Below are 27,411 nucleotides of genomic sequence, written 5' to 3' on the forward strand. Positions count from 1 at the left end.
GTCATTAGATGTAGTATGAACATCAGTTGTACCTGCTGGTCTGTGCAGTCAGCGCAGTCCTTTAATGTGCTTTGTGAATTCCAGGAGAAATACGGAATTGAACCAACTATGGTTGTACAGGGAGTCAAAATGCTGTATGTTCCTGTGATGCCAGGTCACATTAAAAGATTAAAGCTGACGTAAGTATAACTGGAAAATGGATCTAGATATGTGAGTGCACCTACAAATCATGTTGACTGGTATAACACAAGATTGTGGGTCTGACAGCAGTGTTTTCTCCCCAAGCATTTGCTAGTTACTTATTTTTGGGGACTGGAGGAGAAGGTAAATTAACTTAGTGTTGAGGAAGGAGATTTGCAAAATGCTGCTCTAACTGATGGACGCTAGCATGAGAAGCCAAAGAAGTCTGACAATTTTGGTGAGAAATAATATGCTTTGATTTTACCAGAATAAGACAAACTGATCCTTTTTAATCAGGCTTAGAACTCATGGTGATATTTATCAGCTTAGTCCAGAAAGCAGAAGACATTCAGGAAGGAATGAACGTGTTGGTTGCAGATTGAGATTTATGGTAGTCTGTTAAAGTTTGTGGTAATTCCTTCAGATTGTAGCTCACTTCAGTCCTTTTAAACTGAAAAGTTTGCAAGGGTTTGCAGTGATGTGTCCTGATAGGAAATCAAGGCACATCGAGTTGGAAGGTATGAGGGCAGAGCATTATTTTTTTATTGCTAGGCCTTTGCAAAAGGGTAGCTAGATGTGATTCGTATATATGTTGATTGAACTTTGCTAGCTCAGAATTTGTCCATCATAGCTCTTCTGGAGCATATGCTGGTCAGTGCTCACAGACATTGCTGAGTAAATAGTTGCATTGATCAGTTGTCTGAGACAAAAGATCTACTTGACAGAAAGTAGTATACATGTGAGCAAAGGGATGACTTTGATGGGGAGAAGAGTCCGAAGTTGATGCTACCTTTAGGGTGCCTGGCATATAGCCTACCTCAGAATAAATTGTTTATGTTCCTTCTTACATGGCTGTAATTTTGACTGACTGGAGTGTATAACAGAATCAAAGGCATGGTTTGAAGCTGCCTTTTGTAATAATATTCAGAATTTCTGTTAACCCCCGGACATTATTCAAGCTTTCTGTGTAGTTACCACTCTTTTGGGATGCTGTTACAAGCAGTCCCAAAAGCATTGTAAGATGTATACAGCAAACTCTGGTCTTGTTTGTGTGTTGTTTTTTGTTGTTGTTTTGAGATGCTTAAAATCTTTCTTCTTGGGTAGTTTATCCCTTGACATAAATTTGAGGTCAGGTTGGGTGGGGCTTAGAGCAACTTGATCTAGTGAAATATGTTCTTGCCATGTGAGGAGTGGTTGACTTAGATGGTCTTTGAAGGACTCTTTGAACAAAAATGATCCTCTGATTCTGTAATATGACAGCAAGCATTACTAGACCATCTCATTTCAGAATTTCAGCTTCCACTGGTAGCATACGCCTCAGAAACAGGTTTTAGAGACGTGGTTGTCACCTTGCTCTGTAACTTGAAATTTCCTCATGCAAATGTATGTGACATCAATACCTCTGCTGAAAAGAGGCTAACTTTGTGTTCTTGCAAGAGAATAAGTACGTCAGGGATAGCAGCTTTCTGTCCTGCATCCTAAACTATAGCAAGAAGTGAATGCTTCTCTCGTGTCCTACAGGGAATCAGAATGAATGTGTTCTTCAAGCCTGCTGCCATTTGAGCTGGCCTTGTGAACTAGTGTTCCAAAGTAGCGAGAAAGTAGTTCTGAGACATCTAAAGATAGATAATGAAAGTGAGCTTGAAGTATTTATTGTGCAACTTCACAGTGCTAGCAGTATCTTTTGAGGCTTCTGTTGCAGTAATGAGTACAGAGAGCTAAAAGGGGAAGCAGCACTGAAACATCTCATGCTCACCTTTAATGACTTCACTTTGTGGTCATTAAAGATGATGCTTTTCCCCCCTCGTAGCTATTCACCTTCAGAATTCAAGGACTTGAAAAGTCTTAATTTCAGCAGAATTACTTTCCATGAGAACTGCACATCTGATATTTGCACTGGAGTGGGTCTCCCTAATAAAGTACTAAAAGCTGCCACTGTGGAAGGGCCGAGAGTTTGATCCTACTTCCCAACCAGAATTCTGTGCAGAAAACTAATTTTGTCTTGTATCTCAGTAGGATGTCAATGAGAAATCATGTGCATGAGGAATCCCATCTGAAACTGCCCGTTTCCTGTTGTTTGTACTGAGCACTAGTGAGCATTGTAGCTCACTAGCAGGCTGAAAAGTTTGTCAGAAGTAGCAGAATGCTATTTGCTGTAGCTGAAAGGGTGGAACAACTTTTATGTTGACATTAAAAGAAGCCTCGTGCTCTGTTGTTGTGGTTTCTGGTAATGAAATTAGTCCTTATTTGGCTCTGAATTCACACTGCAATTCCTTCTTTTATCTTAAACTGTTATTCATTTCCTTGTAGGATGCAAAAGCTTGTGAAGCCATCAGCTGACAAAAAGTATGTGGACTTGACAGTATCGTTTGCTCCTGAGACTGATGGAGATGAAGACTTGCCAGGGCCACCAGTGAGATACTACTTTGTTCAGGAAGACAATTGATGGTAGAGATACAGAAGTCACTCCAGGACCATTTGTTTTGAAAGGAGTGTGCTAATTTTCAGCTATTAAAGATGGTACTGTCCTTTTTTTCTTTTTTTTTTTTTTTGGTGAAGCCTTAATTAAAACAAATGATGAAAGTTGGTGGCTTTGCGCTGAAGACAAACTGGATTTGTTTCATCTGTTCCCATTATCTTCAAACTAGTTTGCTCAAAGAGGGATTGGTCACTCTACAAGATGGAATGTTCAGCACAGTCCTTACCTTGAAAACAAGATTTATGTTCATTAGTGGGGAGCTGAAGAAAGCAAGAAGAGTGGTGAATGGAATGAATTGTCCTTGTGTATAAGTTGAGCTGCTCAGAGAAGAGTACAAAAACTGGGGAAATGGCTATCTTATGATACTCCTGGTGTTCCAAGAACATGTCAAATCCATTTCACGTGTTACTTCATTCTCAAATGAGAATTCAGACTTGGCATCCACATGAGAGATAATCCATTCAGAATGTTTAAACATCCACTTAAATGGCAAATGCATTTTTCTGTTTTGTTGGTGGTGCTCTCTTCTGAACTGTAAGTGATGCCGCATGTCAGAGTGGCTGCTCTGTCAGTCTCTATATGGCAGCACAGGGAGCCAGGTCTTGAATAGGTGTAAATTGTCATAACTTCCCTGAAATCAAGACAGCTGGAGTTGTTCACTGTATGCACTAAGACTGTTCGTCGGGGAAAACTGCAATATGGGGAAAGTGGAACCCTATCAGAGAGCTGAGTTAACACTTTGGACAATAAAACTTTGTCTTCAAGAAAGAGAAAATAGTCGGTGTGGTTGAGCCTTTCTGCCCTTACCTAATTAAGAGTACTGAGGCAAGAAATTACTTCGAAAGAGGTAAAGGCAAATGGCCCTGGATGATTGTCACAAGCAAATCCTTGGCTGCTCCTTCTGGTACCATTTCTTTATAGTGAATGGTTATGCTGCACACCTGTCCACAGTGTGAGTCTGAGTTGCAGTGCACTGAATTGGCATCATCTCAATCTGTTAGTAGGATGTCTGGTATAAAGAATATGCTTAAATAATTAAAAACTAATTTTACATTGCAGGAGGCAGAGGTGCGTTACAGAAGCACCATAACACCACGTTATCTTTTAAACATGAGATAATGAAGCTGATAGTTTGGGTGGGGTTGAGGGTAGCTTTATTTTATTATTCCCTAGTGATGAGAGTGAAGTGGGGTTAGGATAAAAACAGATCCTACAAACTAGAAAAAACCTTGTGATGTTTTTAAGCTTCAGAAATGGAGAATGCTCATCTCTGAATCCTCCAGATGTTGTAAAAGGGTGTTGATTACTTAGCCATTTATCCTTGAGCATCTCTTATTAAGATTCAGGGATATTTTCACATTTAATGAACATTATTGCTTGGGAATTTTACCTGTTTTTCCTTTCTCAGACAGTTGTAGCCAGAAACAGTGGATATTAAGCTGGTCACTTGAACAACGAGATATATGGAACTGAATATCTGGAATCAACACAATTATTTGGGATTTAGTCTTACATGTGGAATATATTTGTGAAGGTATATATAGTTTTACAGTCAGTAGAGTTCATAGATCTCATTTTCTAGATTAGTAATAGTACGTTTTAAAGTAGCCTATTTCTTTAAATAAAAACTTAATATTTTTTGAAACTGGACAAAAGATTACATTTGGAGCGCAAAGGCGGCGCAAGCAGACAGTAAGTTTGCACTTTAAATAATAGCTGCAAAATGTTTGCCTGTGACAACATTAGAGCCTAAACTAAAATTGCTGATTATTACTAAGGATCACTTACTTAAATGGTCAGGTTAAAACAAAGCACTGTCACCTCTCACAACTATGAGCTGGGGAAAGAAATGAATTTCTGAGTGGGTGCGCACACTGGTGTGCTCCTGCTTTTGAGGTATGCAGCAAAGCAAACTAGTATTAGTCTCGCTATTTTGCTTGAAGGCTACCTGAAGGACCTCAGGTAAAGTTAACAGAATGACTCTTGCAGATAACAGTGCATACGGCTTTGTGAGACCCTTGCTAAAAATTCCACGTGTAGGCTGGAGCAGAACTGACCGATACTGCTCTTACTGAGTGTATGTAGGATTTGTATCCATTCCACAGATGGGTTCTTCTCAATTTGAGACAGAAAAACTGAGAAAGCATATCTCCAGATACTTCTAGCAGACTTTTAAAATCTTCTGAAAGTAAGTTAACTTCTTAACAGGATATTACCTAAGGGAACTTCATATCGAAGTGTGCACGTCAAGTGGCTCTTAAAACGTTTTTTCACATTTTGAAATGAATAGCTTTCTGAGTAGCTGATAGCTGTGATGTAAATGCATTCACTCACATGAAGTTAGGTGATTCAGTGAGGATTTGTTTGCAGCCCATTTCTCAATCAAGTACTGCTTTCTGCCAGCATTTCCAGCAAGTGTTCAGTGGGCTCACTCAAACTGGGCAAGAGAGCTGTGGGCTGGGAGTTTTTCTTTTCAGATCTGCACTGTTGTCAGTACTGGTGTGGTGCTGCCAGTGCAGAGATGTGTTACACCACCTGGATCTCACAACTGCTTTTGGTCTTTGTAGCGAAAGCTTGTGAGTGTCTAGGATTGATGCTGCGTTCTTGTGCAGCAGCTGGAACAAGGCATCTCCCTGTAACAATGAGGAAGCAGCTACCTTTGTGCTCAGGTACATTGAGCAATCCTTCAAAATATTCTTTGCAAGAGCAGTTGATTTACAAAGATTAAATGTTAAATTAGCATTAAAGATCTTTCTCATTCAAATGCCTTTTACACTGGTTTCCCCATAATAAAGAGCACTGGTTTTCCCCGTAAAGAGCGTGTTTTCATTCTCCCTTTTCCAAATACATGCGGTGAATTTGTGAACATGCTACAGTTCTAGCAAATTCAGAGGCACCTGTGACACCATGTCACAATCTCACATCCTGAAATAATGCAGGGTTTGTATGTAAATCTAAATTGTAACAAATAGAAGCAAGGGTCTTGGGTAAACTGACATTCATAATCTTCCTTCTGCCTTTAGAAATGTTTTGTCTGTATAGTAGTCATTTGAAGGACTGTATTTCAACCAAATGCAACGGGCTTAATTCTACCTGAAAGGTCTGTCCATCCCTGTTAATTGTCACATGTTCTGTAATTACAGAAAATAGGCTTTGCTGCAGTACAGGACAGCAATCTGAACGTCCATCTAAAGGGTGATTTGTTTTGACCAGATAGCTTTTGGAGGTTTATTTTAATAAATGTCTGATGCAATAGCTAGAGCAGGTGTTTATCCGTTGTGTGGAATTCTTATTTAGGTTCAGCGTTAAACCTGTCATGAGTTACAGCAGTGATAACTGCACCAGCAAAACTGTCTTCTAAATAAGTGAATCATCTTGTATGGCAGAAGTCAGATACAGTGCGTGGCATGCTTTAGAGGCTTAAAATACTAAATTTTGGTCCTGCTGCTGACCACTTTGGGTATTTGTTTTGAAGGCTGAATCTCCAGTTTCCCACGGGATGGATAGTGGCTCCTTTTTGTACCTCTGTTTCATCAGGACTTTTCTTGTGTTTTACTTTCAGAATTCTAGTCCATTTGCAGAGACTCATTGCATGTCTGCATGATGAAAGGCTTCAGGTTCCCATGAGTTTGGATCATAAAGTAACTGATGACATCCTCAAGGCTTTTAACTGTTACCTGTTTCACAAAAAATAGCAACAAAATAAACACCACCGAACAAAACATACTACATGTGTTTCAGTGAGAATGCATTTTTGAAAACATGCTGGCAGCCTGAGGTGCCTAGCAGTGTTTTTCAAACAACTAACACTGGATTTACCTCTAGCATTTAGATGCTGTGAGGTTTAGGACAGCTCTCCACAACCAATTGTAACTTGAGCTTTGAATGCCCAACTCTTTCCATCAAATGGGTAAACAAAGAGGTTTAGGTCTATGTGCCCTTGTGCCATCAGCAGGTAGTTTAATTGCAGTTGCTTTTTCAAAACACTCGGATGTTTCTGAGGACCAGCAAGGAAATAGTTCATTTACCTGTCTTTCCAATTCAATAATGTAACTTCTTTCTCTGGACGTCACTCTGTAGTGCTTTATGCATGGAGCACTGAAAAGAAATGAAATATAAGTCAACAGGTAGCTAGAAATGAAATAATGTTGTCATTATGAATTCTTCTGCAGGAGCAGTGGATGTGTGCTTTGCAATATCCCCAGAGTCTATTGAAGTGTGTGTGTGGCAGGGCGAGGCTTTTGCTCTCCTAGGAGAGGAAACTAGGAACACTGGGATTTGCAAATGTCATTCCTGGTGTTTCAGAAGACTTGTTCTGAAGCTCTGCAAAGCTGGAATATGGCAATCCAGTTAAAATAAGGTGATTTTAGATCAAGTTACTGTTAGAAAATATTTATCTCTCATTTTCTTTTGTTCATTTTAGAAAGAGATACGGTCTGTTCAGTTTTATTCTCCATGAAGGTTTCTTAAATTGAGCAGCATTTCAAGGGTAGGCAGCAGGTGGGAAGACTGTTCTAAGGAAATAGACTTTTGGTGGCTGATCTTTAGTGCTTCTTTTTTAAATCAAGCTGACTTTGGAGGAGCAGAGGATTAATAGATTGGTCTCAGGCCCATCCCTGCTCGCCCACTTTTCTCAAAGTAGTCTGAGGCACATATTTCACATGTGTTTGGTGGCTATTGTAAGTTCAGCTTTCAATACAGGGCATGCTACTTAAGAATAGGGTAACGCGTTACGGAAGCAACCTACTCCAGCACGTGTCGGACAGTGATTGCATAGTTCTTGCTGTCGCTGCCAGGGCGCAGGATCAAATTCCCACACAGTGGGTTATTTTCTAACATCTCTATTGCTTCTTTCCGAGATACTGCATAGAAGCACCTGCATAGAATGGAGAGGAGAAATAGCATGGATGCAAGTTACACCTGCAAGGCCACGTTATTCTCAGCTGTGCAAAGAAATGCTGTCTACCAGGTTAGTGCAGTGTCAGGCTTATCCAAGTTAATTAGCTATGGCAGCCAAGGGGCATGACATCTGGAGGATTTGTGGTGATTATTACAGGAGAGCAGTGCTTCACCCTTCTCAAAGAGAAAGTAGCACTTTGGTTCAGAGTGATGCTTTCTGGGCCCTTGCAAAGTGTGGAGACCAACCTGGATCTACCTGGAATTTCTCAATGGTAATCAGTATATTTTCAGAAGGGCAGATACACCGGTCCAGCATGTGGCTTTCTAAAAGGTTTATCAAGAGTAGCAATATTTTACATGCAGCCTTTTCAAAACAAAAGGCATTGTAGAAAAGCTGTAGAAGTAAAATTTCTGTTATGAAATCTCTGTAAAGGCCTTAAGGTAGATTTTGCTCATCGAATATTTTAAACCTTTGTACAATAGTTGAATTTTGAACCTGTTTATGAAAACAATACTTGGAAGGAAGAAAGGAAGGCTCTCTAGTTGGACTGAGGTTTGCATATTTCAGTCAGAACTTACGCTGGCATAGCAGTCGCTGTGCAACTGTTGTCCTTGCTGGGAAGGCTTTCTTTATTCTGGGATGTGCAGGAACAGTCATTAAGCATAATCCTTCTTTTCTTTTCTTTATCTAGCACTTCATGTATTTTTGTAAGTTGTCCAGGTGATAACGACTCATCCAGTGGAACTGACAACTGAAAATGAACAGCATAGTTGAAAATTAAAGACTGGACAAATGTGAGCAACTGTTTTCTGTGTGTGAAACAGCAACCTCCAGAGTGCAGCTGCCATGTGGTAGTCTTTTGTACCTGCTTGGTTAAAGCAGATATGGTAATTTGGAAGGTTTGTGTATACTTATGTTTTGAGTAAGATGCTGCACATCTGTTTTTATTAGAATAGCAGAATACATACACATCTGTACCTTCATTTACCAGAGATACCCACTAACAAAAGTGGGAACAATTATATTTTGCTGTTGCTACACTATGGAATTTAACTTGTTTCACTTAACCTCAGCTTTTTAAGTGATTCAGCTACACCAGTGTAAACTCACCTGTGAACAAACTTTTCTCCTGAACGTTATTAGAGAAAGTCTTGCTATTTTTCAAGTGCATTCAGCATTTAAGGACGGGTTTACGTGAAATGATTATAATACAGTTATTTTACAGTAAGTACTGATGACCTTTTTCAAAGCATGGAGATGACCCCCTGGACTCTCAAGCACTGAGAAAGGGGAGAAAAGTAGTTCATCAGTCTAAAGAGACTGAGGGGGAATAAATAAAGCCAGAGCTAGAATAATCTAAGTTCCTTCTTTCCATTTTTAAACTATTTCAGCTGACAAAACTGCTGCAGGTGTTGACTGCTAGACTAGTAAAAGGTGCCCCAAAGGAAGGACAGTGCTAGCTATTCAGAATAGGGAATCACTGGTTCCAACTCTTCCTAAGTGCCCGCTGGATGCTGATAGGAAATGAAGACTCTTGTTGTTTTTCCTGGTAGAGTATAAGGTAGGTCTCAGTGGGTTCTCTCAGATGTGCAGTTTAGCCATTTCTTTGTTTATTTCTTCATCCCTTGCTAAGTATTTATAGATGCTGTTTCTCTCAGCATAGGCTCCTTTTCTCACAGATGCAAGGAGGTGGACTTGTGCGGATGTCTCTCCTTGCTAATAGTGGACTGGGAGCTGTTTGGATACCATGGCAGATGAGCTGAGGTGAAAAAACCTGAATTCTGCTGTCTTTGCAGGGAGGGGTGGGCATGTTTGTTTATGCAAGCACATTGGAAACAAGGCTTTAAGCCAACTTGTTGCATATTTGAAGACAAAAAAGTCCTCATACGTGCTTTCAGTACTGAGTGAGACACAAAACTGTTCCCTACCTTTGTTACGGTGAGAATAAAACCCTTCCATTCTTTTCCATATTCACAGTTATCAGCCTAAGAGAACAGAAATTGAATGTAAGAACGACTACAGCAAAAAAAAGAACAAGTATTATTTTCATGTAAAAGCTCAGATAACTTTCACACATTTAGAAGTGCCTTGCCTGCAAATAAGCCTCCTGTCAAACTAAATCACACCCTCTGCACTTCCACTACTCCATATTCAATTATTGAGAGAGGATGGAGGTGGGAAGATGAAAACTCATGGGCTTTTTGGAGTAAATGGAGCGGGTTGTGTTGATCCAATAGGAAGGCCAAGCTAAGGAGATAGGTGACCTATCCTAAACCTTGCAGGTAGTCCCTATCAGTCTGCAGGTAGTCCCTACAGTCTCTAAGCTTTTGAATGGGGGTGAGGCACTGGTCAGATATATTATTACCCTTTTTATATTACAGGAGACCTGAGTCTGTCAGTGGGGTACTTCCTGCTCTTTTTTTCTTGCATGTTTTTTTGTTCAATTCTTTGCTCTATTTAGGTTCCCAGATGCTCCAGAGAAAACTGTCTAATGCCTGAAGGAGGATTTTTGCTGGTGTTAGGTTTCTTAGTGCTGCCTCCTTCATTGACTGCCCTTTTGGCTGCAGGCTGCCAAGAAGAAAGCTTTACTCCCACCTGGAGCTCTGAATATCTAAAGGTGACAAGGTAGAGCACTAAGGGGTTATAAATTGTAGGTTTTCTCTTTTTACCTTCACTTCCAGTTTTTCATTCAACAACATCAGGATAAACTGTGCAGAGTTGTCTTCATTTGGATAAACATTGCTTACTGAGGTCAAAGCTGAAATATCTAGTTTGTGTGAGTACTAAGGAAACAAAGAAAAGGAATGGCACAAGTTGAAAAATTCACCAAAACGTAGCTGTTCTTCAAATAAATTTGTTTAGAAGGAAATACTGGGAAACTTTATTTTTTTGGCAGATGTTGGGTTAAGTTTCATTGAGAGACATTTCAAAGTCCTTTGTTTCTGCTTACAGAAACTTAAACCATCCACAACATGCTTTCTGGATTTTTTCCTTTCTTCTTAATTGCACATTAAAGACAAGAGACCTCCCCACGTACTTGCTTTCTCACTTCAGCAAAACCCGTAGCCACAATCTTCCAATGGTTATACCAAGAACATTTTTCTCTGCTGCACAGAGGAAGGTCATACTACACATCAAGATACTGTTTTTACCCTTGTGCACAGCTGAGGAAGGAGTGTGCAATAATGTTATGGAGCAACATGGATACATTTTTAGCTCAGGTAACAAAAAAAATCTTCCTTTTTGCTTTGATGAAACAGATTAACACTATTGTTTGCTTCACTCTGGCTTAAAAAAAAAAAAAAAAAAAAAAAGAGCCTTCCTGTTGCTGTGTTGAGTACTGGACTGTGTGGGTGAGGAAGGAAGGGCTGCAGAGAGCTATCTAGAGTACATGAGGACTGATTAATGAAAATAACTGAAGTACGTAATTCAGTCTGCTGATACAAATACAGCATGCCACTCACCTCTGGTGCCTTCTTATCATCGTAAAAGAAGAGCATGGTTCCTCTCAGTTCTGTCCAAAACAGTCTAAATTCCTGTTACAGAGGAGGACATGTCAGTTCATCAAGACAATCTTTTTCATTTCCATAAAATGCTGAAAGAACTGCTATGAAAAAATGTCATTGCGTGCTTTTAAATCAGTGTTAAACATCGTTAAAGAACGAGTAGTTATTTGTTTTCTATGCAGCTTATGCAAAATGAAAAAAAAGTTTACTAGTTTTTTTGCAAGTTAGAAAGATGCATATACTCTATGCATCTATGCTTTGTTGTCTAGTACCCTAGACAACAAACACTGTTGTCTAAAACAATGGCATCAAACTAGAAAACTTTAATTGTAATGAATTTAAGTATTTTTAATATTAATCAATTTAAAGGGGGTAAGAAAAATATATTCAGTCAAAGTGTCTATTTGCACATAACTTTGATCTCACCAGTTTACTTGCTGGACAAGTAAAGACAAGATAGGGGACAAGATCACGGAGCTTGTGAGTAGTCTGACCTACTAACTATGCTTCCTGTATATGAAGTGATATTTTGCATGCTTTGTCTTCAAATTATGTGCAGTACCATTCACTGCACACTGTGAATCAACACCGTGACCAGGTAAATAAAATTGTCTCACTCTTCTTACAGGTTCCAAAATATGTTCATACTCAAGTAAGGAAAGATTTCTCATTTTTCTCAATTTTTTTGTGACCAGTACCCCAAGAAAAGTAGCTCTTAGAGGACTGAAAACACGAAAGCGTAACACAATTCTGAATGCTATTCTAGTGTTCAGTTTCCTTACTTGTTGCTTGTTTCTTTATTTGAGGGATGTTGTTTGGGGATTTTCTTTGGCACAAAGTTGGAGGTAGTCACAAAAACTGAGAAATCACAGAATCACAGAATCACAGAATTGTAGGGGTCGGAAGGGACCTCCAGAGATCATCGAGTCCAACCCCCCTGCCAAAGCAGGTTCCCTACAGCAGGTCGCACAGGTCGGCATCCAGGCAAGTCTTGAACATCTCCAGAGAAGGAGACTCCACCACCTCCCTGGGCAGCCTGTTCCAGTGCTCCGTCACCTCACTGTAAAGAAGTTCTTGCGCACATTTGTGCAGAACTTCCTATGCTGCAGTTTCCGGCCGTTTCCCCTTGTTCTGTCTCCACTCACCACTGAAAAAAGTCTGGCCTCGCCATTCTGCCCCCCACACCTTAGATATTTATAGACCTGGATCAGGTCCCCTCTCAGTCTCCTTTTAAAATAAATGACTTGTGAAATCTGCTAAGTCGTAGGAATTACAGTAAAGAAATTTCTCCTGGAATAATTTGCAGGAAATTCTTGCTCTCTGTCCTGCAACCCCTAACTAGTCTTTCTGGTCACGCTTCTAATGTAAGGTTCTCTACAGCACTGTGCCTTTGGACCCCAACCTCTGAGCACTGCAATGTGCTGCAATGGTGTAAATGTCCTCATCAAATCATCTGTCTCAAGCAAGTTAATGAAGTCAGTGACTGCTGTGTGCTGGGGCTGGATGTCATGGCAAGCTTTTGGGTTGCGCCTTATAGACTTTGTGCTCTATGGAGATGCAGTAGCAGTTGCCCAAGAACATTTCCAATTGTTTCACTCATTCAAAACAAATGTATTCACACATTTTTTTCTCCTTGGGTGTCTGGTTTCTCATAAACGGTAATACACCTTGCTCATCTCATGTGAGTCTCGTCTACAGACTAGTCTGTATTATTGCTGTGTCCTGTTACTTTTTGCTATTTCATTATGGTAGTTAACCATATTTCAGAAGGAGGGATTTTTCAGGGAACAAAGAGGTTTTACATAGAAGGATATAAATACAGGACTGTAACAAGGAGTTTTATTTAAATATGAGGGTACTTCCATGCTACACTAAGGCAAGGCATTGAATAATTTTTAGTTTTAAAATTTTTAATTTAAAAAATGAACAGCTTATTAATTGTCTCCTTTTGGTTTCTTGGAGTTTCTGTTTTCTCTGCTACTAGCTTGTTCCTGTATTTGTGAGCCACAGTGTTATTTCAGTTTCTTGACTATATCTCCTTTTTGCAGTGCATAACTAATTTTCTCTACTTTGTGCATCTGCTTCCATGGAGGTGTGAGTGTAGGTACGGTCCCTACCGTTGGGATTGTCATTATCAAGTGCTAAAAAAGGGCAATCAGCTTGATTGAGTCCATGCTCTGAGCATGGTAGCACTGATTAAAAGGATGTGGGCATTTACCAGTTTGGGTTGTAAATAATTATCCTGGCTCAACAAATCACCATTACGCTTTGAAGGTAGTCCACCTGTGTGGAATCAGCAGCTCACTGCAACAAGAAAAAGGAGGCACAGCAGAGCTAATACATATCATGGTGGTGTGGTGCTGAAGATTTCGGGATGAATACTTTTCTCTAGAAAACAGATGATACATTGAAGCAATATAGACATCCAAACTGTCTTGGTATTTAAAATACTGCATTAGATTTCGCTGTGGTGGTAGCTATGAAATTGGTCGAGAGCAATCCATGTTTCAGTAAGTATGTGATCATCATAATATTATAATTCAGTAGGTAAATTATAAATGGGATCCAGGAGATACTGATGGTTACCTTGTGTAACTTATTTTAATTTTTTGTTTGTTTGTTTCCTCGAGTAATTTGAGATGAGATGAAAGCGCAAACTAAGCTAGATATAATTATTTCAGCACAACTATTTGCATCGGCCAGCACCGAGCAGCATTTCCCACCACTATCAGCAGAGGATTAGCGCCTAGCAGGAATCTGAGGAAATGCCCAAACACGTCAGCTTTGTGGGCTGGTGCAGCTTACCTGGCACTGTGAGCGCCGCACTGACAGGTAACCTTGGAAGTACAAGGGCAGACCTGTGAGCTTCTGTCTCTCCTGGTAGATTCGTCTGGGTGCTGCCTGAGGGGCTTCTGCAGGCTGCTCCATGCTGCTCCTCAGTAGCCTCTAGATATCAGTTCTGCTGTTTGGTTGTTGGTTTCTTCTGCCCGTTGTTTGCTTTAAATTTTTTATTTTTATTTTTTAAACCTCCTCCTTCCACTCCTGTGCTTGTTTGCTCTGTGTCAGCCTCAGCCAGAGAGCTCATCCTGGTGAGGGGAGGGGGGAAAAAGCAACACCTCAAAGAGGAAGTCTCAGTGCTTTGCTTTTAGGTCAGCAGACATTTCGCTCAGTGCATAATCCTCAGGGGAACCAGACCAAGTGGATTGAAAGGATCTTTTCTTGGGATTTTGTTGCTTGGGTTTGCTCAAAGGTAAGCATTCAGATGATACTGCATAATGGCACAAGACTGCATCGTTTCTGTGAGCAGTGTCAGCTGGAGGTGGTGGCAGAGCAGCCCTGCAGGCAGGGAGACTGGTTTATAAGTGGCTTTTCAATGATTTGAAAGACTGGATGTTGTGTTGAGGGACATGGTTTAGTGGGAGCTATTGGTAATAGATGAACGGTTGGACTGGATGATCTTTTAGGTCTTTTCCAACCTTGGTGATTCTATGATTCTATGATTCTATGATTTCCTTGGTGAATGTGTTATGAAGTTGAAGATATCAGAGTTGGAATTTCTATAGGGTATGGTATGCCAAAAGTAGTACTGGTATGAAGCTTACAGTTGTGTATGACTGCCCAGGATAAATCAACTTTGCAACTTGCATGTGGGAAAAATATTTATTTCCTTCTGAAAGAGGCGATAAATCAAAGCCTTAAGAAAAAAAAAAGTGCAAAGAGAGGGTTAGGAAAGAAATGTTGGCCTTGCTGAACTGAGGGGTGACATTTCCATTATTTTCCTGCAACATTTATGTTTCAATTTGTTTCTGACCTTCCCTATAGCTTTTAGGAAGGATAGGGATGACTGCACTTGGCACTTCCTTCTTGTTGCTGCTAAAAACAAAGCTTTCATCCAGCCAAAAGGTCATGTGCTGAGTAGGTCCCTCATTTGGTTTAAAAAAAAAAAAAAAAAAAATTACTAAAAATCTGCTTTGAAGTTTTTAATTATCTCGTCAACCTGTTCTCAACCCCAGGAGGTTTGGTATACCTCCTCACAGCCTGTGGAATGCTGATGCTGCTGTGAGGTTTCAGATGTCCAGCTATAGAGGAAAAACAACCTTCTCTAGGCAGAACCTCAGCTGGCTGAAGACTGAATTAATTGCCAGGGATCAAGTGGGGTAGATCTGTGTCTCAGGTTTTGGCTACATGTGAGTGAGCACATTGCTGTACTTGTGGTTTTGTTTAAATGGCAGAATGTCACTTCGCTACCGAACGATGCAGGACAGATAAAGGCGTGCATCCGCGCGTTCCAATTCTCGTTGACCAAGACGGAAATCTTCCGCTCCGCCCCATTCCCTGCCCACAGAAAGTCGGTGGGGAGTGCAGGAAGGCCGCCCTGTAGCTTCTGCGCAGGCGCAGCAACGGCCCTCAGACATAGAAGCCGCGCGCGCTCGAAGCAACCGCCCCGGTTGGCGCGAGGCGGACACCGGCCAATGGGGCGAGGCGGCGGGGCGGGGAGGCGGGGCGGGGCGGCGGGCGCCGGCCAATCGAGCGAGGCGGCGGGGCCGCCGAGGTTTGAAAGCGGTGAAGCTGAGGGAGGGGCCGGAGGCGGATGGGTGCCGGGAGCGTTTCGGCAGCGGCGGCGGCGGCCCGGGATGGCGGAGCGCTTGGTGAGAGGGCGGGGGGAGCGCGGCCTGCGCGGCCCGCGCGGCTGGCGGCCTCCGGGCGCGTTGGCAGGGGGTAGGGAAGGGCAGCGGGGCCGTCTTTCGGGGCTGGGACGCGCTTTTCTCCTCAGCGCGCTGTCAGGGGCGGGTGGGCCCTTCCGCCCCCCCCCGCGCGTTGCGGCCGTGTGAGCGCAGTGCCACTCCTCAGTGGCAGCGGCCCCGCTCCTCTGGGGCTGCGCGGCGGGGCCCGCGCTCGGCGCCGAAGCCTTCCGTGGGTGGGTTAGGGTTAGCTGGAGGCGCCGGGCGTGCCGCAGCTGTTCCTCCTCTTGCGGCCCTGTCAGAGGAGCGCGGGGGTTACGTTTGATGAGACCTTTATACGTGAGCGGGCTGCGAGGAACTCAGTTCTGTGACTGAACAGGAAAGAAGGCGGTTTTGCACTAAGCGTCTCCAAACTGACAGCATCTCGTCGGTTACCTGAGAGACACAGTGGTTCTGCGTGCTGTGTTAACTGTACGCTGAACGGTGACAGTGGGATGTTTCTTACTTTATTAATATTACTTTGGTTGTTTCTTTGGTTTTTGATTACCATAAGTAACATCTAAAGCTGCTTACAAATGTGACTGGGGTTTGTCTGTTGCTTTTAAGACTTGCTGGTACTGACTTTGGGTAAACCGGGAATCTTTGAGACTTGTTTACACATCAATCAAGAGTGTTGTCATTTGTCAGCGGCATGCTTAGTAACAACTGATTCTTATTTCTTAACAGGATCACTTAAAACAATACTACCGAGCGAGATTCTGTGGGCAAGGAGGGTAATTTCCCTTTATGATTTTAATCATAGATACATTTGGTTGGAAAAGTTGGTATCTTTAAGTGTAATGGCAAAACTAGTGGTGTGTCTTAAAGACATGGTTTGCAGGAGTGGAGCTGATGGGTGGTTGGACTGAATAAGCTTAGAGGTCTTTTCCAACCTTAATAATCTGAACTGATTTAATGATGTTTCCCAGCCTTCTTGCATTTCTTAGTGGAGGGAGAGGCAAATTGTTCTGCACTCCAAAGTGCAAAGGATTTCCTTAGTGTTTCTCTGTGGCAGTGGTGGGCTATGGAGTATATAAATGTTAAGATACCACAACTGAGCTACCAGAGTGCAGCTGCAGCCATCTGCAAGTGCTCTGACTTTCAGGAGGGAGAGAAAGTGAGACCACATGGAATTCCAGCTTAAGGTATTTGGTCCTCATTGGTAAATGTGGAACATGAGTTTGGATATTTGCAGTGCTGCAAAGAGCTTTTGAGACATTTCTGAAGTCATCAAGCTTTTTGTTACTGGAATCTATTTCTGGATGTGCGCTTCATGAGCTTATCAGATCTGCCAAATTACTTGTTTTTATGGATGTTTAATAATTATGAATATTTATGGAAAATAGTATGTCGTGTTTTTCTTCTTATTTTGGTTTTGATCTCCGTGGGCCAGCTGTTAGATTACTTCTGCTATTTTTATTTGTCCGAGGGGAGGGGACTGGATTTGAAGCCAAGCATCAAAGTTGTTCTCTAGCTTGCAGTTTGATGCCCTAAGTCAGTTCCTGCTTTCAGAGCTTTTACAGAGGTGTTGAGTAACTGCAGGTAAATGTAGGAGGCGAAGCAAAGGATGACTCCTTGTTTGAAGGGATAGACTGTGGACTACACATCTTATTTCTGGGTCTGCTGAGGCTGGATCACCATGCAGGCAGAATTACAGAATCACAGAATCACCCGGGTTGGAAGGGACCTCAAGGATCATGTAGTTCCAACCCCCCTGCCTAGCAGGGCCACCAAACACACACATTCAGATCAGGTTGCCCAGGACCCCGTCCAACCTGGCCTTAAACACATCCAAGGACGGGGCATCCACAACCTCCCTGGGCAGCCCGTTCCAGGGCCTAACCACTCTCCTTGTATAGAAAATTACGTCAGGACCAATTATTTTTTTTTTAATTATTTATTTTGAAACAGAGTCTCTATTCATAGAATCATTAAGTTTGGAAAAGACCTCTCAGCTCACCCAGTCCAACTGTCAGCCCATCCCCACCATGCACTTCCCAGAGCTCTTTTACTTGAAGACTATTGCAGTAATTGTATGTTTTATTCTTTGGGGGTTATTTCCTCATTCCCAATATGTTTCATGACAGAGCTTTTTGTCTTCTGAAATCACAGTGTAAAGTACTAACTAGTAGTAAATTACTTGCCGGAATAGGTGTATTTAGTATTCTTATTTTTAAAATGTGTGTTTTTTCATCTTTCTAGAAAGAAGATCAATATACAGCCTGGTGAAAATGTTCTGAAATACATACAGGATTGTTTTGAATGTAAGCTTTTATTTGGTGTTGTGCTTAATCTGCTGGTTAGAGCATTGTTTCTTTCTTGTACTGTATGTAGTAATAAATAAATAGACATTTTAAAAAAAAAATAAATAAATAAAGTTGATAATATTTCTCCTAGTCTTCAACAGTTCCCCCTTTGCAGCCCTTTGAAACCGGATCTAAGCTGTATGATTCCAAGTATCCCTTATCGCTTTTTCTTTGTAGGTGATGATACTGATGTCATTGTAAGCTCTCCAGAAGCAACCTGTTTCTCAACTCCTCTTGTCAGAAACCAGGAGAGGACTTCAACACAGAGCCCTAGGGTAAGTTGGACCTACCTTTTCCGTGATCTGATAGTGACAGGACAAGGGGGAACGGCTTTAAACTAAAAGAGGGGAGATTTAACTTAGATGTTAGGAAGGAATTTTTGATTCATATGGTGGTGAGGCACTGGAACAGGCTGCCCAGAGAGGTGCTCGATCAAGGCCAGGTTGGATAGGGCCCCAAGCAGCCTGGTGTGGCTGGCAACCCTGCCCGTGTTGGCAGGGGAAGTTGGAACTGCACAGTCTTTAAGATCCCCTTCCACCTAAGCCATTCTGATTGATTGCGGTGCTATCACAGTGTAGTGCTGGGTGCAGCTTCAGTTGGGTGCACATTTGGATCTGTAGGATTGATTTCTGTATGAACGTTGAGTGAATAAGTTCTGTATGTCAAAAATATCAATGTATAGGCTATAATGTTCTGTAATATTTGCTGGTAATGATTTTCCTTAGTTTGTTGTACTGAGATAGTAAATAATCTCTTACAAGATTTATTTAATGGCCTTTTTTTCAGATTTTACTAAATTTTTTTCCGACTTTCTGTCTGAGATAGTTACATTTCTTGTGCTCTCATAGTGAAGCACGCTATCTTATAATTGATGCTGGGTATGGCTGTCATGGACTCCTTTGGGGTTGGTTTCAGGCACTTTACCAGATGTATGGACACAGCTCTTAGCTGTCAGGTGCAGAGGGTAACACTGAGAGACCATTTTCCTATGAAAGGGACTTGTTAGCTCTTGACAAGCAGTCAGTATCTGAAAAATAACTTTGTAGCTTGGAGGAATGGACAGACTTGTTGGTTTATTGTCTAAAAGAATGATGGGAATCTAGTTTTCTATCTAGTTTTGATGCTTTGATCTAGTGTTTATCCAGTAGGATATTCTGTTAATAGCATCAAAATGGGCAACATTTATATTGGCATTTGTTTATTTCAGTCTGATGTTAGAATACTGAATAATCTCAAGTTTTTCTTGCAAAACTTCAGCCTGCATAATTGTAGGTGAATTAGTTGGTTTAAATTAATTTGTTTTAATGAAAAGAATGTATTGCCTGTGGAAGAGCAGTCTGTTTATTCGAAACTGCAGATTGATGTTCATGTACACAGTACTTTTACCTGTTTGAAATATACAGTTAGTTTTAGAAAGTCTTAATAGAAAACTGAAGCGTTCTGTTGAAATAGAACCGAGCTTTAAATTTGTAAGGATTAAAGTAAGGAAACGATATTGTTTTCTGTAGAAGTTCTTACTCCTGTCAAAATACCATGGCTTTGTGAAACATTTTTCTTTGATGTCTCATTCTTTGTTGAATGTCAGCCAGATGCAGGGTTAACTAACGCGGCAGCAAATAGAGCCTGTCATTCCACAGTGTCCTTACCTGCAACGCCAGTGAAGACAGTCAGGAGCAAAGGTTGGTAGTGTTATTTTTAAGGTTTTCTGGGTAACTCTTCTTTGGGGTTTTAGGAGCTTTTGAGTACAACTAAACCTATTTAATCTGTGTGGCAGGGGAGCTGTGTGTGTTCTACCCGGAGCCTGGAAGAAACAGTCACATAGCTGGTTCTGTCAAAACAGACAGTCCTGTGCCAAGAGAAGAAACACAGGTGTTAACATTCAAAGATGTTGAAGTACCATGTGAAAGTCCTGCCAAGTTATCAGATCCTGAGGATGATCATGGAGTCGTGGGATCACCTCTTCTTGTGGAGGAAGCAAAGACTTCTCCTGTACAAACGTAAGTAGGGGTGAATGTTGTTTTTGACTAAGGGTTAAATTAGTACAACAGTTTCAGTTGATGAGTTTGTGTTCTGAACAAAAATAATTCCAGATTGGATGAAAAAAAGGTCTGTCTTTATTCAGAAGGGAGGCATCATTGTTTTTTATTAAATGTTCTGGCGATGAGGGTTAAGTCCCAGAAGTGCAGTACTTAAGACTTCCAGAATGAACTTAAACTCCTTTTTTACGGGAAAGTTTCTAAGATGGATAATCTGGGCTTTTTCAGTGAATGCTATTGAAAGCATTGATCTTAACATAACAAAAGCTTTGTTAAAGCAGTGGTAGGCAGTCATCCTTGCCCTCGCTCTGAATACATCAATATTTTATATAAAGTAGGGTAGTTTCAGTTGCAGTCACAATCTCCTTTTCAGAAAATTTCAATTCCAGTTTCAATAGTGGCTGACTGTCCCAGCCACGATTCTGCTTTCTAAGCAGGTTGAGCCTCTACTGGAGGTCATGGAAGGGAGGAAATGACAGCAGTCCCAGTGACACATGATGAAGTGAGACTGGGAAGAGAATGCACTAATGATCTAGGAAATCTGACATGTTGCGAAGCACATTCTCCTAAAATTAGGAATTTGCCTTGTTGAGCTGTACTTTGATCAGGAGTCATGGTCTCACCCCATGTTGCATTATTGGTTTGGATGCTTTCTACTACACTGGGAAGCAGTACTGCTTACCCACGTTCCATTAAACTAACAAATAAAAGTTTATTTGTAAAAACTGATATGCTGTCAGCAGGAGAAAATGAGAGCATCTGTCCATCCACAAAATGAAATTGACTGCACGTTAAGTATACCATCATGCTTAAATGCTGTTTCTCAAATCTAGTTTAGATTTTGATAACCAAAATGTAAAGAGCCATATGGAGTATGAAAATTTGAAAGGACCTCAAATTGTGAAAGAAAATCAGGATGTTATACGAAGTACAGAACGTGTTGCTCTATCTCCTGGGTGGAAGGAGAAGATGTCCATCTCTTCAATCTTTTTAGCATCTGTAACAACAGGAACACTCGAAAAGAGATTTCTTTTGAGGCTTAGCATGGAACAGTCTGCTTGTAAAATAGTAATCCAATCCTGGGATTCTTTTGGGAAAGGGTTTAACTAGTTAGAATGTTCTGTGAAGGTAGGATTTAACAATGATTTAGTTTTTAACCTCGTTTGCATTTGTCTGCAGGTTGAGTTGTATGGAGGCTAAGGAGACATGCTTCAGATTGATCTTGAGATGTTTTGATTGGTAGATTGGAAGATTCAGGAAAAGTTTTTATGGTTCTGAAGCATGGCAGTGATCGAAGGAGATTGTGAGAAAGAGTTAGTGTGAATTAGTGGGGTTTGATAGGAAGCTGACTACTCAGCACTTGGAAAACAATAAGGCACATGTTTGGGGCCAAAGCAAGAAAACAACAGGGGTGTGATCATTTTGGAAAATTAAGAGCAATGGATGATGGGCTGTAGAATCATTTGTCTGGGAATGTCCTGTAGAATGTTTACGTGCTTTATCAGCTGATTTTTCAAGATTGGCACTCGTGTTGTTCTCCCAAATAACGCGAGTGCTTTGTCCCTCCTTTCTTTAGGCATACGGACTCAATCGCACCATCATCACCTCCTCCTGTCAAAGATCGAAACGTAGAAATAGAAAGCGATTGTGAGTTTTTAATTGATGAATCAGATTGTCTGTCTTTTAAGTCTTGGTTTTCAATACCCCACAAGAACAGAAAGTCAAAAAAAGATGGCTTCGTGACTCCTGTTTTGAAATCTCAGTCCTCTGAAAAGGAAAAGACAGCAGATAAGAAATGCAAGAACATGAAGGTACGGGCTGAAGTACATAGTGAACAGAAAATGAAGAGTGTCGGAGGGCACCGTGACTTGAAAAGAACGTCAGAATCCCATCCGGTCTCTTCAGACAGTGGGGGAGAGGTCCTTAAATCTCAAATGAGAAGCAGTACTCGTGTGGGTAAGTCAGCTAACTCATCTTCAGACTTGCCTTTCCTTGTCATGTTACTGGGTATTTTTATGGGGGCTGTTATGTATGGAAGCTAGAGATCAAGGAGATGAAAGAGATTAATGGAGTCCTAATTGATGTTTCAATTAGGACTCCAGTATAGTTACATTTGGGTGTATGTAGGCAGCAAGTCTGTATTTTTTTACTTGTGGATTATGTAATGCGAAAGTGCCAGTTCTTCTGTTTAAGGTTTACCAATCTTGAGAAAAGTATGTGGAAGCAAGTTGATATTCACCAGTTTGATAAAGAACTACTGATGTTATCGGGGTGGCTGGCTGATAGTATCTGCCAAGTCTTTGTTACTGGTGATGGCTAGCCAGCAAGATGTCCGTGTGACTCCCTGAGTACTGTGGCTTTATATACAAGGGCAGGGTAAAACATGGAGTATCAGGATTAGTAAAGTCATTCACTGAAAGCAAGGATACTTAGTTACAGCTGCAAAGCAGTTTCTCACAAACAAGTTTGTTGCAGCTACTTAAAGAAGGTGGAGGCAGTTGACTTGTGTTCCCACGCTAACACCAGTCCTTTCTCACGGGCCTCTCTCAGTTGCCTGTTGAGGCCATGGTCTGTATTTTTCCACACAGATTCACCTCTGCCCCCAACTCTATCTTCTCCTGTTAGGAGTCCAAAATATTAAGTTAGATGTTCTGTCTTTTCCTACAAGCTGACAAATAGGTAGAAGTACCCACAAGCTTTTGCTCTTGTATCGCTAGAAAGGATATTAAGATATGTACTTTAAATGAAGAGGTCAGTTTTTATGAATTATTTGGGAAGAATTTTCTAGCAGGCAGCACTGAAAACTGGAAGCACATACAACATAACATTTCTGCTCTTTTACTGCTAGGAGATATGAATTAGAGCTTTATTTCAAATGTTAGGGGAAAATAAGTTCTTGTGATATTTAATGTTTGGGTGATTTTTTTAAAATTCATTTTTGTGTTTAGGTGTAAACTTATTTCTTTGGGTTTTTATGGGGAGAAAGTATTCCTTTCCATGTGTTTTTTTACATTCCCAGGAAAATCGAAACCAGATGAACTTAAGGGATCTTCCAAGCATAGAAAGAAGATGTCCTATCAATCAAAAGCTGAACAGCTGATGCTATCTGGGTTGGACTCAGAAGCATCTGATGAAGAACAAAAGATAAGAAGGGTGATGGCAAAGGAAGATTTGCCAGTGCCCTCAGCTGAGCATCAGCAAGAGCAGATGCTATCGCCAAAAAGGAATCTCACTCCTTGCAAGTACCAGCAGTCTGCTTTAAAAGCTTATCAGCGTTCAGTTCACAGGAAACAAACTAAGCAAAAACTTGCAAATGAGAAGGTGTTGAAGAGCCAAAGGAAGAAGCTGAAAAAATCTGAAAAGAGAAATGGTAATAAAAATCCTGAGCCACAGAGATGGAAGAGTTCTGACAGTGAACCTGGTGAAGAAGGACTTGAAAGGGAGCCCTTAAAATCAAATGAAATGTTTACCTCACCTCCGCATCAGGAATTACAGACTTCTGTGCTTCAGAAGTTGGCTAAGTCTGAAAAAGCTGAGAAAGTATTGCACTCTTTGGAAACAGTTACTGGTGTAAATAACAAAACTCCTTTAAAAGCTGCAGAGTTACTGCAGCATCTCGTAGACAGTAAGAAGAATTCTGAAAAGAAAAGATCATCAGTTACGTCTTCAGGGAAGATGCTCAAAAAGATTCATCACAGAGCCCATAAAAGAGCTTGCTCAATCATGGGGGACACTGAGCCTCAAAATACAACAGATTCTGACAGCTCTTCTGCACAGGAGGTAGCAAGAAAAAAACACAAGCAATCAGCTGTGAAAACAAGTAAAAAAAGAAAAAGTAACAGGCACGGGAGACTGCAGTAAGCTATTCATTCAATTCCTTAGAAAATCTAGCGTGACTTGGTATATTCAGTTAAATTTTGAGCATTAATTACAGTGTTGAAATAAGTGACTGTTTCAGGTGGTTAAATAGCTAATAGAGAAACCAAGTGGTGTAATCACCATTCTGTTATCAGTGATGGGTGCCAAGGGTAATGTCTGTAAGCACTTAAGGAAACTTGGAGTTTTTGAAGTGTGATTTAGAGATTGAGTAGCAGATCCAGTGTTTGGTGGTTTGGATGTTTGTTTTTGCATTGCTTTTTTTTTTTTAACTCTCTTAAATGGTTCCCTGCAGTAAGTAAAATTGTTGACTTACAGTAAGCATGGTAATTGTTTCTTTTCTAGACATTCCACTGAAGCTGAGAAAGCTATGGGTCCTGAAAGGTAATTTCCTGTGTTGTCTGTAAAACTTGTATTTAATCTCATTCCTTCTGTACTGAGACAGCACAGCTCTTTGGTGCAAGTTACTGTGCTATGTGGTGTTCCAGTATAGCAACCAGTAGAAATGGATCGTAACTGATGCCTGAGGCATGTAGCTATCATGCTAACATAGTAAGCTGATCTAAAAGGTGTTGCATTTGGGTTGAGGCAATCCCAGATATGTGTACCAGCTGAGAAGGACCCGGGGGCCTTTGTTGGATGAAAAGCAGACAAGAAGTGTGCTCTTGCAGCCCACAAGGTATCCTGGGCTGCCTCAAATGAGAGGAGGCCATCAGGGCAAGGGAGGTGATTGTCCCCCTCTACTTTAGCCATGTAAGGCCTTACCTGGAGTACTGTGTCCAGGTCTGGGGCCACCAGTAGAAGAGGGATGCAGAGCTGTTGGAGTGAGTCCAATGGAGGGGCATGGAGATGATCAGAAGGCTGCAGCGCTTCTCCTACAAAGAAAGATTGAGAGAGCTGAGCTTGTTCAGCTTGCAGAAAGCTGCAGGGAGACCTCATTGCTGCCTTCCAGTACCAGAAGATACCAGAAGAAGAGAGCTTTAGAAGTGGGAGGGGAACCAACTTTTTACATGGTCTGATGGTGACGGGACAAGGGAGAATGGCTTTAAACTGAAAGAGTGGAGGTCTTGGTTAGATGTTAGGAAGAAATTTTTTATTTAGAGGCTGGTGAGGTGCTGGAGCAGGTTGTGCAGAAAGGTTGTGGATGTTCCATCTCTGGAGGCATTCAGGGCCAGGTTGCATGGGATCATTGTGGGCAGCCTGATGTAGAGGCTGGCAACCCTGTTCATGGCAGTGGGGATCGGAACTGGACAGTCTTTAATGTCCTCTTCATCCTAAGTCATTCTATGATTCTAAATTGTACTTTCTGTCATAAGTAAGGAGCCGCCAGTAATGTCACACCTGCTGAGTAAGGTATCCTGCATTATCTGCAGTCCAAACCCTTGTTTGTGCTTGTAGACATGCAGATACCTCCTCTTTTGTGCAATGGGCTCTTTAATGAAATAGAAGAGGCAAATTGTGAATGTAACATTCTTTTACTATAACTCTACTGAATACTGTAACGCTTCAGTTGAAGTGAGCTTGGAGCAGACTTCAGTTGGACAAACTGATGCAGCAAAATGTAAGCATGAAATGTAGTATTGAAATGCATCTTTTGGGGATTAGGTGGGGCACAGCTGTATTCTTCCCCTGTTGAATTTTATTGGCGTGGTAGTGGCAGTGGGATGCAGTCATGATTACAGAAGGAGGCAAGGTTGGGTCTATAAAGAACATACTAGGTCTATAAAGAACGATCTTGTTCTGAGTAATGCTTGGAGAATCTTTCTGGTGGAGGAGCATATGGATGATAATTATTGTTCTATCAGGGGGATCGTTTTATGACAGGATTCATACAGCTGAAATTCTAAACTTTGTTACTGTCCTTTTGCTTACGGCATATAGAACATTTCTCTTAACTACTTCTGTATTGCTGAAGAGGAGAGGAGAACGTCTGTTTCTTCTGGAAGGCAGGAGAAAATGTCATCAGAATTTTACGAGGCCTGGTTAGAGAGATGTGAGCACAGCTTGTCTGCCTCATAACTCAGTAGAGGAGCAACTGATGAAAAGACCTGTGATTTTCTAACAGTGGTCATTTGCTTTAGTGTTGAATCAAGTGCAGACAGGTGTTTGGATGGAAAAAAAGCCTACATGTTCTCAAAGAAACTTGATTTTGCTGTTTTTGCTGTTGCTGTAACATTTCTTTGATATGGAACACATTGAAACAGGTGTATCTTTATTCTTTTCTTTTGAAGCGGGCTTGTTCTAGAACATTCTGAGAAATATACTTCGCCAAGTAAGCACTGTGAAGAGAATAATGAATCTTCAGGTAATATTTGAAGTTGGTATTTTCATGCATTGTATGTATGAGCTACTTAGGCTGTGATTGCACAGTGATTTCTCTTGTATCCTCAGCTCTTGTTCTTCAGAATAAGAAGTGCAGGTTGAATTGGCTGTAATTGCAGTTCTGCCCAAGTACGTTGTACAATACCAACCAGCTTCATGCTGTTTTAGCTGTGTAAGGACAAGCACTGTGTGGTCTGGCATCAAGCCTTTCAGGATACAGTTGTCCTTGCACAATACTCAGAGCAAATTTTGTAGGCTCAGGTTTGTAAGGGAACTATTAGGTCACAGCTTGAACTGGTGAGTGAGCACCTGGTGAAGGGATGTGGCTGGCCTAGGGGGCACAGGCACACTGTTTGCACCTGTGCTCCCCAGGTGACCAGAAGGGGTGGACTCAGGCTGGAGCCACACTGGGCTCATGCAAGGGCCAGCTGCTGAAGGGAGAGCATCTCTTGCACCTAGGCTGCTTCCTCAGAAGGAGTGCTGCATAGCCAGAGAGCCCCTTCAACTCTTCTTGCTGTGTATGACTGCTGGCCTACCTGTGGATGCTTTGCCTGGTATTGCCAAGAACCTCTCAGAAGCAATTTTGCTTCTTTGTGAGCAGAACAAGTCTGAACCAATTCCATGCATTGTCATGTAGAGATACTGTATTTAATCACTTCAGGCCACTGTAGAGCTAAGTTTCCCACTGTATGGCCTGTTCACCTAAAAAATCTTGGTTTTCTGTGTTAAGTTGCTCTACGCAAGTTAAATGTGCTGCTGTAATGAGTGTGAACCCTGGAGGTTGAAAGTCTTTTCCTTCCTTTTAAACCAGTTAAGAGTGTTGTTTAGTTCATGTCGTGGGTTTTTTTTTTCAGACATAGTTTTATGGCTTTTCTAATAAGTTTAATTTGAAGTTATACTGGGGGGCATAAAGCTGAATGATCTCACACTTCAGTCAGTAAAATTGTGCATGTAGTTACAATACTTTTTAGAGAGATTTTTTTAGAGAGAAATGTCTGAGGAATATTTACTTGAATGCATAGTTTTCCTGTACATTTTAAGCTTATGCTTTTTAATGCATACATAAATTACATATTTATCTACAC

General features: G+C 41.3%; 3 protein-coding genes across 8 annotated transcripts in view; 2 read left to right on the forward strand and 1 right to left on the reverse strand.

Moving 5' to 3' along the window:
• UBA6 (ubiquitin like modifier activating enzyme 6) overlaps positions 1–3,434 on the forward strand; it is a 30,260-nt gene extending 26,826 nt beyond the window's left edge. For both annotated transcript variants that reach the window (XM_042811668.1, XM_042811669.1), the window contains 2 exons: positions 85–179; positions 2,491–3,434. In XM_042811668.1, the coding sequence (XP_042667602.1) occupies positions 85–179; positions 2,491–2,626 (231 nt within the window). In that variant the 3' untranslated portion in view covers positions 2,627–3,434. The remainder of the gene's footprint in view (positions 1–84; positions 180–2,490) is intronic.
• On the reverse strand, positions 1,963–14,141 carry STAP1 (signal transducing adaptor family member 1). The gene is made up of 8 exons (XM_042811670.1): positions 13,871–14,141; positions 11,024–11,095; positions 10,229–10,342; positions 9,488–9,544; positions 8,138–8,310; positions 7,407–7,535; positions 6,688–6,757; positions 1,963–6,336 (listed from the first exon to the last, which is right to left on the reverse strand). The coding sequence occupies exons 1-8, from the start codon at positions 13,991–13,993 to the stop codon at positions 6,226–6,228; spliced, it is 849 nt and encodes a 282-aa protein (XP_042667604.1). The 5' UTR covers positions 13,994–14,141; the 3' UTR covers positions 1,963–6,225.
• A 1,507-nt stretch (positions 14,142–15,648) lies between these two features.
• Positions 15,649–27,411, forward strand: part of CENPC (centromere protein C) — a 90,715-nt gene continuing 78,952 nt past the window's right edge. For all 5 annotated transcript variants that reach the window (XR_006167767.1, XM_042812445.1, XM_042812444.1 and 2 more), the window contains exons 1-10: positions 15,649–15,714; positions 16,474–16,520; positions 17,989–18,050; positions 18,270–18,367; positions 19,678–19,771; positions 19,867–20,089; positions 21,705–22,084; positions 23,148–23,985; positions 24,350–24,388; positions 26,236–26,309. Coding sequence is in view for 4 of the 5 variants with exons in the window: in XM_042812445.1 (XP_042668379.1) it covers positions 15,700–15,714; positions 16,474–16,520; positions 17,989–18,050; positions 18,270–18,367; positions 19,678–19,771; positions 19,867–20,089; positions 21,705–22,084; positions 23,148–23,985; positions 24,350–24,388; positions 26,236–26,309 (1,870 nt within the window). In the remaining variant the exon portion in view is untranslated. The remainder of the gene's footprint in view (positions 15,715–16,473; positions 16,521–17,988; positions 18,051–18,269; positions 18,368–19,677; positions 19,772–19,866; positions 20,090–21,704; positions 22,085–23,147; positions 23,986–24,349; positions 24,389–26,235; positions 26,310–27,411) is intronic.

The sequence above is a fragment of the Centrocercus urophasianus genome, unplaced genomic scaffold (genome assembly GCF_019232065.1).
Source record: "Centrocercus urophasianus isolate 14NV4802_14NV808 unplaced genomic scaffold, USGS_Curo_1.0 seq_13, whole genome shotgun sequence".
In the NCBI taxonomy this organism is placed as follows: Eukaryota; Metazoa; Chordata; class Aves; order Galliformes; family Phasianidae; genus Centrocercus; species Centrocercus urophasianus.

What these genes read in the sequence shown, in the direction of transcription:
- STAP1 (XM_042811670.1), bottom strand. Translation starts at nt 13,993, where the DNA reads ATGGAGCAGCCTGCAGAAGCCCCTCAGGCAGCACCCAGACGAATCTAC. An exon ending in TTATTCTCACCGTAACAAAG is followed by an intron (nt 8,311 to 9,487) that starts GTAGGGAACAGT and finishes GTTCATTTTCAG; the next exon opens with TTGTCAGTTCCACTGGATGA. An exon ending in ACAGCGACTGCTATGCCAGC is followed by an intron (nt 7,536 to 8,137) that starts GTAAGTTCTGAC and finishes CATTCTATGCAG; the next exon opens with GTGCTTCTATGCAGTATCTC.